At 32.3% G+C, this 14,559-nt stretch overlaps 1 protein-coding gene across 1 annotated transcript in view; it reads left to right on the top strand.

Moving 5' to 3' along the window:
* The window catches only part of LOC107485444 (uncharacterized), a 21,871-nt gene that overhangs the window by 6,222 nt on the left and 1,090 nt on the right, over nt 1–14,559 (top strand). The window contains exons 3-5 of the mRNA XM_016105982.2: nt 11,833–12,497; nt 12,569–12,675; nt 12,782–12,897. Coding sequence (XP_015961468.1) covers nt 11,833–12,497; nt 12,569–12,605 — 702 coding nt within the window. The 3' untranslated portion in view covers nt 12,606–12,675; nt 12,782–12,897. The remainder of the gene's footprint in view (nt 1–11,832; nt 12,498–12,568; nt 12,676–12,781; nt 12,898–14,559) is intronic.

Genomic DNA, 14,559 nt, shown 5'->3' with positions numbered 1-14,559 from the left:
TCATATATGCTATGTTACCTGATTATGTGCTACTTGTTCTACTTGTACCTTATTTGTGTATTACTTGTCTGTATTGCTTGTGTTTGTACAACTGAGAGATCCCTCATGTTGGTGTCGGTGTATGTTGAGGGCTGTTCTGGATGAGATGAATTGATAATGCGATTGCATGATGATGATGATTTTTTAATGAGATAATTTGATCCCCCTGGGTAGACGCAGTGATGTGATTTCACAAGCTCCAGGCGAGGGTATGATGTATTAATGTAGAGTTGCTGAGGCAGAACAACTAGTGATGGTTTTGCTTATGATTCTGAGTCTGATTCGTGGAAGAATCAGCGAGTTGGAAAACATGTGTAACATGAACTAGATTTAGTATCCCCTTACGACAGATGCCTATTTATGGATTAGTGGGAATCTAGGCTGGATACTTGGTGAAAAGGAGTTTAGGATGCTTAGTGAGTTTTTATTGCAGTGCATTGTATTTATTTGACACTTTTACCGTACTGGAAACCCATGGGCCCGGGGTTCTCATTCTGTATATATCTCTTGTTTTTCAGATACAGGTCCAGGTGCTCAGAAGTGAGCTGTGGTTCACCTGAGAGACGGCGAAGATGTTTATTTTCTCTACTTTGTGTTTTGCTTAGAATCTCTCCACCTTTGCTTTGAAAAGATTATATCATGTATTGAACTCTTTTGGAACTTGCCTATAGAGGCTCTTATGTTTCCTTTGGGAGAGATTAGGATATACTGTTGTCAACTACTTTCATACTGTACCCTAGCCGGCCTAAACTTCGCGGGTCGCGACTAGTGGCTATTTACTTATGCTATAAATATCTATCTGTTATCTATCTCTTAATCTCCTTTATGCCTTGTCCGTATATCGCGTTCGGTTTAACAATTTAACTTTTCGTTGTCGAAACGTGAGTGATACGTCTTCGCGATTTTATTTCTACTCTTTTCAGGCTTCTTGATTAATACTCTTTTCGAAAATTACCTATATTTATATATTAAAAATCCACCTGAGAGTCGTACCACTGTAATATCATTGACTTATGACTCGAGCATAAGAATTTGAATATTAGGGTGTTACACAAAATCTCAAAAAAAATGTCGTGCTAGCTGCTAATCAAAGAATCAATGAGTATCAGAGAAAAAATGTATAGTATATTCTATAATAATAATAATAATAATAATAATAATAATAATAAGTGGTTGAATAATAGTTTCTCATTTTTATATTTTTCAATTTGAACTAATTTGAACCTAATATATCGTTTTATATGTCAAGTGGATGTTAGTTTAATTTATGAGAGATTTAATTCAATAATCTTTTGTAGAATCTAAAATTCTTACTAGAGATTTAAGGATATAATTATTATCTCATTCATCTTTTCTAATTTTCTGTTTTCAATTATCTTTATCTTTTTAAATCAATTGGTTCCAACCTTCTCAATCTTGAAAAATGAATTCATGTTAGTATACGAGGGGTTATATCTAATTTATTTCAATTGCTGAAAATATGGTTATAATAAGGTGAATGTTTGCCCAAAGAAAAATCATGAAAACTTATACAAAAAGGATGTAATTATAGATGTTGGTAATTAGAATCATATGAATGGAGCTCATTCTGATGATCGGAGTCAACAACAACAGACGTAAATGAAGGTCAAAAAGAGAAAGAATAAATAGAATGCGAAGAAATTGGATCAATAGAAGACAAAGAATCTAGATCAACATTCACACATGGTGGCATTAATTCTATTAATGATAATTCTATTCCATAGAATATGCTTAATTGGACTAGCAGCTTTCACATGACACAAAATTAGAAAAATATCCCTGAATCAAAGGAAGAAAATCAGAGGAGGTAAAACAGACCGAAAAAAAAAAAGAAAATTATTCCATCATATTTGAGGTTTTAAATGTCATAAATGATGAGAAGGGAAAACGGTTTTAGCCTAAAGAGGAATCGTAGTCCAAAGTTAATATTCAATAGGTTAAGACTTCAAGAGAAAAAAAGAAGGAAATCTAAAAAAATATTCTAATAAATTAAAAATAATAATGCAAATAACAATCAAAAAGTGAAACATAAAAATTTTACTAGCATTAAAATTTTCAAAGGGAAAGAAGTTGACATTACCAAAGTACAATCACCATTTCAGATCAAAGAAGGAAGTTTTAAGTCAAAATTTCAAGAAAAAAATGTCATGCTAGCTGCTAATAAAAAAAACCAATGAGTATCAGGAAAAAAAAACTGAAGAACAAAGAATATCGAAGTTAGTTTAGCAGATTAAACCAAGAAATATACAAAAACAACCAGCATGATGGGATGTACATTTCAATGGATGGCAGTTTAGATAACCAAACTAAACTCATCATTGCTAAAATAATGGGAAGGGGTCCTATGGCTCATTATATGAGGTCTCTAAAAGACAAACTTCCAGAACTACAGAAAAACAACCAAGACAAGTGCACGAAAGACGAGAGCTGCTCTACCCATAAAAAAGAACCCTCAAGTAGGAAAGAGAAGCAGATAGATTTGTCTACCAATATTATGGAAGCTTGACTGCTTCGATTATGGATAGAGATTTTTATCCTTAGGATTCTATTTATTTTATCTTTGCTATTATGAATATTTTCATTTGAAATTGTAGAGGGGTCTCGTCAAAAGGTTTTTCACACTATTGTTAAAGATCTCAGAGTTAAATATAATTTTAAGTTTTGTATCTTACTTGAAACTCACATTTTAGGGATTAAAGTGGAGAATATTATTAGAAAATTAGGCTTTGACTCTTGAAGTATTAGTGAGACGGAAGGTTTTTCAGGAGAAATTTAGTGTGTAAGGATAAAAAATTCATGTAATATCAAGACCCTCGTTATGTATAAATAGTTTATTCATATGGCAATACAGTGAAAAAGTCAAATTCCTTGAAATTTTACAGTGATTTATGGCATCCCCCAAGTGGAAAATAGAAATTTGTTATGGAACAACATTGAAAGAGATTTATCTCAACATCAATGGTTTTTGGTGCTTGAGAGGTGATTTTAACTGTATCCTTTCTCTTAATAATTCGGGGGATTATCATAATCTCACTCAAGATACTCATAAATTTTTTAATTGTTTAAACTGCTATAAATTAAAAGATTTATACTTTTCAGGTCCTTCTTTTACCTGACATTGTTATGAAAAAATAGTAAAAGGTGACTTGATTATTTTTTAAGTAATTTTGAGTTTGTAAATAGATTCTTAGATGTTGGAATTAGACATCTTCCTAAATTAAAATCTGATTATCTTCTTATTTTGCTAGATTTTAGAGCTACTACTAGCAACTAAATGGAAAGACTTTTTAGATTTTTAGCCCCTTGGTTCCTTCACGAAGAATTTAACAATCCAGTAAAAAATAGTTGGGATAAAAATAATAACTTCCTACAGAACATTGTCAACTTTATTAATAATATTAAAATGTGAAATAAAGAGGTCATCAGGAATATCTTTAAAAAGAAGAAGCAGATCCTGAAAAGATTAGAAGGGATCAATACAGAACTATCTTTAAGCCAAAATTTCTTTCTTGAAGACCTCCAAAAAGAGCTTTAGAAAGAGCATGAGTTTATTGCTATTCAAGAAGAGATGCATTAGCAGCAGATGTCCCAATGTAATATCATCAACTTCGGAAAAGTCTAAAATATTTTGATCAAAAAATTAATAAAAAGCACGAGAGGAACAGAGTCATGCAAATCAAATCTGAAGATGGGACTTGGGTGGATGATATAGATATGCTTAAAGATTGGGGAGTTGGTTTCTTTAAAAATCTATATACTAATGATGTTATTATATCTATTCTTTGTTTAAGAAATATTTTCTAGACTAAGGGAGAATGACTATATTAAAATTGGCAAAGAAGTGTGTGTTTATGACTAAATTAAAAACAACAGCCTTTAATATGGAAACTGGAAAGCTCCTACGAATGATGGGTTATCGGCTAAATTTTACCAACAATCTTGGTGTTTCAGGACCCAAATAGCATTGATACGGTTAACCAAACTCTTATTTCTATAATCCCAAAAATACACTCTCCTAAAAATTTTAGTCATTTTAGGTCTATTAGTCTTTGTAATGTTTGTTACAAAATTATTACTAAGATTATTACTGGCCATTTAAAATATTTTATGCCTGGTACCATATCCAACACTCAATCTAATTTTGTGACTAACAAGATAAGTGCAAATAACATTCTTGTAGCACAAAAAGTTATTAACTCCATGAGGAATAAGAAGGTTGAAAAAGGTTTTATGGCTATCAAAATTGACCTAGAGAAAGTATATGACAGAGTTTGTTGAAAGTGACTTATTTTTTTTGTCTTTCCTCTCTTCAATACAAAATGTCAAAAGTTTAATTAGAATCATATCTGATGATGAACTATGGTAACTAGAAAGTTTATTTTCAATTCAATATACAATTTTTTCTTTTAATTTAGGTAATTTAATATAAGAATAATTTTACTGTGAAAAGTTGTATATGAAAGTTGCATATGAGAGTACAACAACAACAATAACAACAACAACAACAACAACAACAACAACAACAATAATAATAACAACAATAATAATAATAAGCGGTTGAATAATAGTTTCTCATTATTATAATTTTTTTATTTGAACTAATCTGAACCTAATATATCGCTTTACATGTCAAATAGATGTTAGTTTAATTTAAGAGAGATTTATTAAATAATTTTTTGTAGAATACAAAATTCTTACAAGAGATTTGAGTATATAATTATTATCTCATTCATCTTCTCTAATTTTCTGTGTTTAATTCTCTTTATTTTTTAAACCAATTAGTTCCAACTTTCTTAGTCTTGAAAAAAGAATTTATGTTAATATACAAGAGACTACATCTAATTTATTTCAATTACTGAAAATATGGTCAAAATTAGGTGAATGTTTGTCCAAAGAAAAATCATGAAAATTTATCTAAAGAATGTGCGATTATAAGTGTTGGTAATAAGAATGTTATGAACGAAGCTCATTCTGATGATTGGAGCCAGTAACAACTAAAGTAAATAAATGACAAAAGAGAAAGAAAAAATTGAAGGCGAAGAATCTGGATCAATAGAAGGCGAAGAATCTGGATCAGTATTCACACATGGTGCCGTTATTTCTGCTAATGATAATTCTATTCCGTAGAATATGTTTAATGTGACCAGAAACTTTCACAACACATAAAATTAGAATAATATCTCTGAATTAAAAAAAGAAAATTTGTATGGACCATCGATAGTTATTAAAAGGCAACAACGAAAAAATAAGCAAAAATCAGGGAAGGTAAAACAGACCAAAAACAAAGAAAATTATTCCATCATATTTGAGGTCTTAAATTTCATAAATGATGAGAAAGAAAAATAGTATCAGCCTTTGAAAGAATTGCAATCCAAAGTTAATATTCAGTAGGCCAAGACTTCAAGAGAAGAAAAAAGGAGAAAATCAAAGGAAAGATTCTAGTAAATTAAAAATAGTAATGCAAATAGCAATCAAATAGTGAAATAGAAAAATTTTATTAGGACTAAAATTTTCAAAGAAAAAGAGGTAGATACTACCAAAGTAGAGTCACCATTTCAGATCAAAGAAGGAAGTTTTAAGTCAAAATTCCAAGAAAAAAAATGTCGTGCTAGCAGCTAATCAAAGAACCAATGAGAATTTGGAAAAAGAATGTGAAAAATACAAAAAATACTGGAGTTAGTTTAGCAGATTAAACTAAGAAATATACAAAAATAACCAGCGTGATGAAATCAACATTCCAATGGATGGTAGTTTAGATAACCAAACTAAAGTCATCAATACTAAAATGATGGGAGGGGTCCTATAGATCATGATATGAGATCTTTAAAAGACAAACCTCTAAAATCAGAAAAAAGCAATCAAGGCAAGTGCACGAAGGACAAGAGCTACTCTACTCATAAAGAAAAACTCTCAAGTAGGAAAGAGATGCAGACAAATTTGTCTACCAATACTATAAAAACTTGACTACTTCGATAGAGAAATTTTATTCTTAGGATTCTCTTTATTTTGTCTTTGTTATTATGAATATTTTTATTTGGAATTATAGAGGAACCTTGTCAAAAGTCTTCCACATCATTATTAAAGATCTCAAAGTTAAATATAACTTTAAATTTTGTATCTTACTTGAAACTCACATTTCAGGGATTAAAGCGGAGAATATTATTAGGAAATTAGTCATTGACTCTTGGAGCATTAGTGAGTCAGAAATTTTTCAAGAGAAATTTGGTGTCTATGAATGAAAGATTCATGGAATATCAAGACACTCGTTACGCATAAATAGTTTATTCACATGGCAATCCAATAAAAAAAGTCGAATCCCTTAGAATTTTACAGTGATTTATGACAGCCCCCAAGTGAAAAATAGAAATTTGTTATGGAGCAACTAGCTCTTGGTGCCTGAGAGGCAATTTTAACTCTATCCTTTATCTTAATGTTTAGGGAGATTCTCATAATCTCTCTTAAGATACTCATGATTAGGTTTGTTAATTGTTTAAATTGCTTTGAATTAAAAGATTTAGACTTTTCACGTCCTTCTTTTATCTGACAACTCTACAAAAAAATAGTAAAAAGAGACTTGATTATTTTTTAAATAATTTTGAGTTTACAAATATATTCTTAGATGTTGGGATTAGACATCTTTCTAAATTAAAATCTGATCATCTTCCTATTTTACTAGATTTTAGAGCTACTATTAGCAACCAAGTGAAATGACCTTTTAGATTTTTAGCCCCTTAGTTCCTTCACAAAGAATTCAACAACTTGGTGGAGAATAGTTGGGATAAGGACAATAACTTCCAGTAGAACATTGACAACTTTATCAATAATATCAAAATGTGAAATAAAGAGGTCTTTGAAAATATCTTAAAAAATAGATCCTAAAAATATTAGAAAGGTTTAACACAAAATTGGTCTTAAGCCAAAATTTCTTTTTTTAAAGATCTCCAAAAAGAGTTTTGGAAAGAGCATGAGTTTATTGCTATCCAAGAAGAGATGAATTGGCAGAAGATGTTCCACTGCAGTATCATCAACTTCGGAAACAGAAATACAAAATATTTTCATCAAAAAGCCAATAGAAAATATGAGAGGAACAGAGTCATGGTAATCAAGTCTGAAAATGAGGTTTAGGTGGATGATATAGATATGCTTAAAGATTGGGGAGTCAATCTTTTTAAAAATCTCTATACTAATGACATTATTATATATATATTTTCTATTTAAAGAATATTTTCTATACTAAAGGACAATGACTATATTAAAATTGGCAAAGAAGTGTGTATTTATCACTAAATTGGCAAAGAAGTGTGTGAAAAGTTGGAAAGCTCCCAAAAATAATGGGTTACCGGCTAAATTTTACCAAGAATCTTGGAGTGTATGATTGACTTTTTATTTGAATGGGTTAAATTGGTGTTTCGGGATCCAAATAGCATTGATAGGGTTAATCAAACTCTTATTTTTATAATCCCAAAAATACACTCTTCTGAAAATTTTTGTCATTTTAAGTCTATTAGACTTTGTAATGTCTGTTACAAAATTATTACTAAGATTATTGCTGGTCATTTAAAATATTTTATGTCTAGTATCATATCCAACACTCAATCTAATTTTGTGACTAACAAAATAAGTGCAAATAACATTCTAATAGCACAAGAAGTTATTAACTCCGTAAGGAATAAGAAGGTTGAAAAATGTTTTACCAAAATTAACCTGGAGAAAGCATATAATAGAATTTGTTGAAAGTGACTCATTTTTTTGTCTTCCCTCTCTTCAATACAAAATGCCAAAAGTTTAATTAAAATCATATCTAATAATGAGCTATGGTAGTTAGAGAATTTGTTTTCAATTCAATATGTAGTTTTTTTCTCTTAGTTTTGGTAATTTAATATAATAATAATTTTACTATGAAAAGTTGTGTATAAAAGTTGCATATGAGAGTACAATAATAATAATAATTGGTTGAATAATAGTTTCTCATTCTTATAATTTTTCAATTTGAACTAATCTGAACCTAATATATCGTTTTATATGTCAAGCGGATGTTAGTTTAATTTATGACAGATTTATGCAATAATCTTTTGTAGAATATAAAATTCTTACTAGAGATTTGAGTATATAATTACTATCTCATTCATCTTCTCTAATTCTCTGTCTTCAATTCTCTTTATTTTTTTAAACCAATAGGTTCCAACCTTCTCAATCTTGGATAAAGAATTCATATTAATATATAAGAGACTACATCTAATTTATTTCAATTACTGAAAATAAGGTCAAAATAAGGTGAATGTTTGTCCAAAGAAAAATCATAAAAATTTATCTAAAGAGGATGCGATTATAGGTGTTGTCAATAAGAATTTTATGAACGAAGCTCATTTTGATGATTGGAGCGAACAACAGCTGATGTAAATAAAGGACAAAAAGAGAAAGAAAAATAAAAGGCGAAGAATCTGGATCAGTAGAAGGCGAAGAATCTGGATTAGCATTCGCATATGGTGCCGTTAATTCTGCTAATAATAATTCAATTTCATAGAATATGTTTAACGGGACCAGCAGTTTTCACAAGATGCAAAATCAGAATAATATCCCTAAATCAAAAGAAGAAAATCTGTATCAACCATAGATAGTTGTTAAGAGGCAACAATGAAAAAATAAGCAAAAATCAGGGAAGGTAAAACAGACCGAAAAGAATGAAAATTATTCCACCATGTTAGAGGTCTTAAATGTCATAAACGATGAGAAAGAAAAATAGTATCAGCCTAAAGAAGAATCACAGTCCAAAATTAATATTCAACAGGCAAGACTTCAAGAGCAAAAAAAAACTGGGGGAAAGAATCTAAAAAAAGATTCTAGCAAATTAAAAATAGTAATGCAAATAACAATCAAATAGTAAAACAGAAAAATTTTGTTAGCATTAAAATTTTCAAAGAAAAAGATGTAGACACTACTAAAGTACAGTCACCATTTCAGATCAAAGAAGGAAGTTCTAAGTCAAAATTCAAAGAAAAAAATATTGTGCTAGCTGATAATCAAAGAACCAATGAGAATTTGGGTAAAAAATGTGAAGAATACAAATAATATTGGAGTTAGTTTAGCAGATTAAACTAAGAAATATATAAAAATAACCAGCATGATGGAATGTACATTCCAATGGATGGTAGTTTAGACAACTAAACTAAACTCATCATTGCTAAAATGATGGGAGGGATCCTATAGCTCATGATATAAGATTTCTAGAAGACAAACCTCTAGAACCAGAGAAAAACAACCAAGGTGAGTGCACGAAGGACAAGAGCTTATCTACCTATGAAGAAAAATTCTCAAGTAAGGAAGAGATGTAAACAAATTTGTCTACCAATATTATAGAAGCTTGACTACTTCGATTATGGATAGAGAATTTTTATCCTTAGGATTTCCTTTATTTTGTCTTTGTTATTATGAATATTTTTATTTGGAATTGTAAAGGAACCTCGTCAAAAGATCTCAGAGTTAAATATAACTTTAAGTTTTGTATCTTACTTGAAACTCACATTTCAGGGATTAAAGCAGACAATATTATTAAAAAATTAGGCTTTGACTCTTGGTGCATTAGTGAGGCGAAAGGTTTTTTAGGTGAAATTTGGTGTGTATAGATGAAAAATTCATGGAATATAGGACCCTCGTTACAGATAAATAGTTTATTCACGTGGCAATCTAATGAAAAACTCGAATCCCTCTAATTCTCTGCCTTAAATTCTCTTTATTTTTTTAAACCAATTAGTTACAACCTTCTCAATCTTGAAAAAAAAAATTCATATTAATATACGAGAGACTACATTTAATTTGTTTTAATTGCTGAAAATATGATCATAATAAGGTGAATGTTTGTCTAAAAAAATCATGAAAATTATCTAAAAAGTGTGTGATTATTGGTGTTGATAATCAAAATTTTATGAACGAAACTCATTTCGATGATCGAAACTAGCAACAGCTGACGTAAATGAAGGCCAAAAAGAGAAAGAAAAAAACAAAGGCGAAAAATCTAGATCAATAGAAGGCAAAGAATCTGGATCAACATTCACACATGGTGCCGTTAATTCTATTAATGGTAATTCTATTCTGTAGAATATGCTTAATGGAACTAGGAGCTTTCACAAGGCACAAATTCAGAATAATATTCCTGAATCAAAGGAAGAAAATCTTTATGGACCATGGATAGTTAATAAGAGGCAACAATAAAAAAATAAGTAAAAACTAGGGGAGGTAAAATAGACCAAAAAGAAAGGAAATTATTTCACCATATTTGAGGTCTTAAATGTCATAAATGATGAGGAAGGAAAATAGTATCAGTCTAAAGAAGAATCACAGTACAAAGTTAATATTTAGCAGGCCAAAACTTCAAGAGAAAAAAAAATAAGAAAATCTACGAAAAGATTCTAGCAAATTAAAAATAGTAATGCAAATAACAATCAAATACAACAGAAAAATTTTGTTAGCATTAAAATTTTTAAAGGAAAAGAGGTAGACACTACCAAAGTACAGTCACCATTTCAGATCAAAGAAGGAAGTTCTAAGTCAGAATCACAAGAAAAAATGTCGTGCTAGCTGCTAATTAAAAAATCAATGAGAATCTGGAGAAAGAATGTGAAGGATACAAAGAATATTGGAGTTAGTTTAGTAGATTAAACTAAGAAATATACAAAAATAAGCAGCATGATGGAATGTACATTCCAATGGATGGTAGTTTAGACAACCAAACTAAAGTCATCATTGCTAAAATGATGGGAGCGTCCTATGGCTCATGATATGAGATCTCTAAAAGACAAACCACTAGAACCAGAGAAAAACAACCAAGGTGAGTGCACGAAGAACGAGAGCTACTCTACCTATAAAGAAAAATTCTCAAGTAGGGAAGATATGCAGACAAATTTGTCTACCAATATAATAAAAATTTGACTACTTCGACTATGGATAGAAAATTTTTATCCTTAGAATTCTCCTTATTTTATCTTTGTTATTATGAATATTTTTATTTGGAATTGTAGAGGAACCTCGTCAAAAATTTTTCACATCATTATTAAAGATCTCAAAATTAAATAAAACTTTAAGTTTTGTATCTTACTTGAAACTCACATTTCAGGAATTAAAATGGAGAATATTATTAGAAAATTAGGCTTTGACTCTTCGAACATTAGTGAGATAGAAGATTTTTTAATAGAAATTTGGTGTTTAATGTAAGACCCAGAACTTTTGAAAAGTCTTATTATGAGCAAGTCTCAAATCCTACAGTTATTTATAGCCTTAATTTCAGAGATTATTTTATTATAGATAATTTAAGGCAAGTTTTGATTTATTGGATTTGAGATAAGTTATAATTATTATCCAATTTTAAAATTATTGGATTATTTTCTATATTTAAAGTATAAAGTTGATAGTTATGAAATAATAAGGATTTTATATGATTTGGATTAGATAAGTAATATTTTAAATATTATTACTGCTATTTTGGAAAATGAAGAAATTAAGTATATTATTTCTAATTTTTAGATTTGGGCATTTTATTGAAAATAATTTGTGAAATTGGTAAGCAAATAGTATTTTCAATGTACAAATAGTGTTAGATTTAATTTGGGTTTCAATTACTATATTATTCCCAATTTTATGTGAAATTACCAAATCACCCTCAGCCCTAATTTTTGAAAAGGAAAACCCTAACCCTGAAAACCCTAACTAGAACCCATTTCTCCCTTTGAACCCAGCAGTCGCACCCCACTTGTTTCCCTCTCACCCTCTCATTCATAGAAACATGGAAAGGAAGAACGGGAAAATCAAAAATGGAGACTGGGCCAGAAGGAGAGAAGGAGAGGGGGAAAGGATCGGCGCCGCCGGCTGGGTACTGCCGCCGCGACTGCCGGACTGCCGCACGCGAGGAGTGCCGCCGTCGAAGCCGCCCCGTTCATCCCTGCCCAGTCGCGGTTCGACCACCATCATCCCGTTTCGTCGCCTGAAGAGTGTCACGAAGGCGAGAGAAAGCTCGTGCGCGCAGGGGAGAGGAAGGAGGCGCTGGTTGGCCGCCGCACCTTGCCGTCGATCGCCATTGAACCGCGCCGGACCCAGAACTGCGAACGTGAGGGGTGCGATACAGGAGCCGACACGAGGAAGAGGGAGTGCGCGTGCGCGCGCAGGAGAAGGGTGAAGCTGCTATCACCACCGTTGGTGAGCTGCGCCGCCGTTGACCTTGCCGCAGAGACAGTCGCCGTCCTTTATGGCAGAGCAGACGAGAGAGATCTGAAGGTGTGCTGGGAGTCCAGCCACCGCGCCCAGCCGCTGTTTGCGTCGCCGGCGCCGCCTCGGTCGGAACTGCCGCCATCAGAAAAGGGTTCTGGCCGCCAGGGGTGGTTCTCGACTCCCGGGACCACCGCCGGAGTCTCTGGCTACTTCTTCCGTCGCCTAAAAAAACTCTACCGGTAAGGGCTTTGAATTTGGTTTATTCGTTTAAGATTCCGACAGCTTTATCGCCTTTGTATGTGGGTTTCAGTTACCAACGTCGGAGTCCGGTCGCCGCTGTCACTTGAGGTGGCTGACGTGCTGCTGCCGAACCGGTTCAAGAGACCGCCGCTGTTCGGTTCAGCCGTTTCTTCTTCGGTAAGTATGTTTCGGAAAGCCTCACGTTAGTTTTCAGTTGTGTTTGGTTAATAAATGAGTTTTGGTAACGTGGGGTCGAGTCCTGATTGTTATATGTTGCGATTAGTGTTGCTATGGTTATTGCAAAAGTGGCTGGGAGCTGAGGTTTTGGTTGTCGGTGATTTCGAGTTGAGACGAAAAGGACTCGGTGAAGCGTTTGGGATATGAAATTTGCGTTTTGAGGTAGGGGCGCTTTCCAAAAACTATGTTTTGTGTATTGGAATTATTACATATGGATACTGATGTGAGATATTGTGTATTTAGTGATTGTATCTGCCTTATGTATTATTTGATTGACTTGAATGATTATGGATATTGGTTTGGCTGAGTTGTTGTGCGGCTTTGTGAAATATAATGTTTTGAAGTTGATTCTTTAAAGATTTGAAATCTGAGTTTAAACCGTTGAGGATTGGTTTGAATTGAGTCAATTATTTCAATGATGTGAAAAGTCGAATGCACTTCTGAATTCAACTTGGTTTATTTTAATTGATTTGGTTTTGGACAAATGATTCGTTAATTGAACCGTTTCTTTAAAGCTTTGGAAATGAGTTATATCGATTGATATTAAGTTGATTTTGAAATGGTATCCTTGAGATACGCCACTGAGGCGATTGCTGGATTTAGCTTGCTTTAAATTGATTTCTGATTTTGAGCTGTTGAAAAGGAATGAGAAATGGTTTAGTTGGGACCCGAACCGGGTGGCAAAAGTCCAAGTTTTAGGGGAGGTGCTGCCGAAATTTTTATAAAAACCTTAGTCTTGTTTGAAAGGTTATTTAAAAAGGGTTGAATTTGAGAAATTGTATTATTTGATTTATTAAGAGGATATTTATGTTTTCAAGCTTAATTTACTTGATAAACCTTATACGTTGACTTTGGCTTATTTAGAACTGAACTATTGTTACCGTTTGAATCACTGAAGGAAAGAATGATGCTTTAATATTGATTTCAATATAAAAGGGAGTTTTTAGTGATTTTTAAAGGAACCTAGACTTTTGATTGAGTAATCAAGTTTGAGGCATTTTGGAAGAGTTGGAAAAATGGGTTCCAAAAAGAAATCTGAAAGCGGTTTGATTCAAATGAACCGGTTCCGTTTCAATGAGTTTATTTTTGGACCGGGTTGGAACTTGTGATTTTGTATGGCCAGTTTTATAGTAAATTCAGTTTTATTTACTTGAACCGAGAATTTATGATTTTAAGAGTTCCAATGAATTTTAAGGAATTGATATAGGTTGACCTTCCCTAAAGACTTGGGACTCTGCCGAGAAACTTTTGTCATAAAATCCCATTGTTGGATGGGTGATTTTGAATGCTTTGAAATAAATCCTTAACTTGCCATGGTTTGGAAGTTTGGAAAGAGAATGCCGAGAGTGGCTCTGTTTTAAAAGGGGAACTCACTTTGAGTAAATTTGGCTTATGAGCCTGAGATGATTTGAGAAACGAGATTTCTAAAGCCAAGGCTGAAAAGAGTTGAAACTTGATTTCAAAGTGAAATGAATTGAGAAAATGATTTATGGCTTAAATGCCGATTTCATAATTTGATGATTTTGAATGTGGAAGTGCTGTTTTGTTGTGAGCCGGAATGGCTTTGAATGATATGAATATTGGCTGGTTCTGGATTGAACCGTGAGCCGGAATGGCTGTGTGTGATTATTAATATTGGCTGGTTTGGACTGAACCGTGAGCCGGATGGCTGAGATGGATGTTGATCCACGAATGAGAATGAATGCATGTATATGCTGAATTATTGATAATTGTGATTTACACTTCCACTATCTGAGATACGAGTTTCCCTGGGTAGTAGCAGTGGCTAGCCACCACGTGCTCCAGGTTGAGACTTGATACTCT

This window comes from Arachis duranensis, chromosome 4, assembly GCF_000817695.3.
Source record: "Arachis duranensis cultivar V14167 chromosome 4, aradu.V14167.gnm2.J7QH, whole genome shotgun sequence".
Lineage (NCBI taxonomy): Eukaryota > Viridiplantae > Streptophyta > Magnoliopsida > Fabales > Fabaceae > Arachis > Arachis duranensis.
Note: the sequence above shows the minus strand (reverse complement) of the source record. Positions and strands in the feature narration are given on the sequence as shown.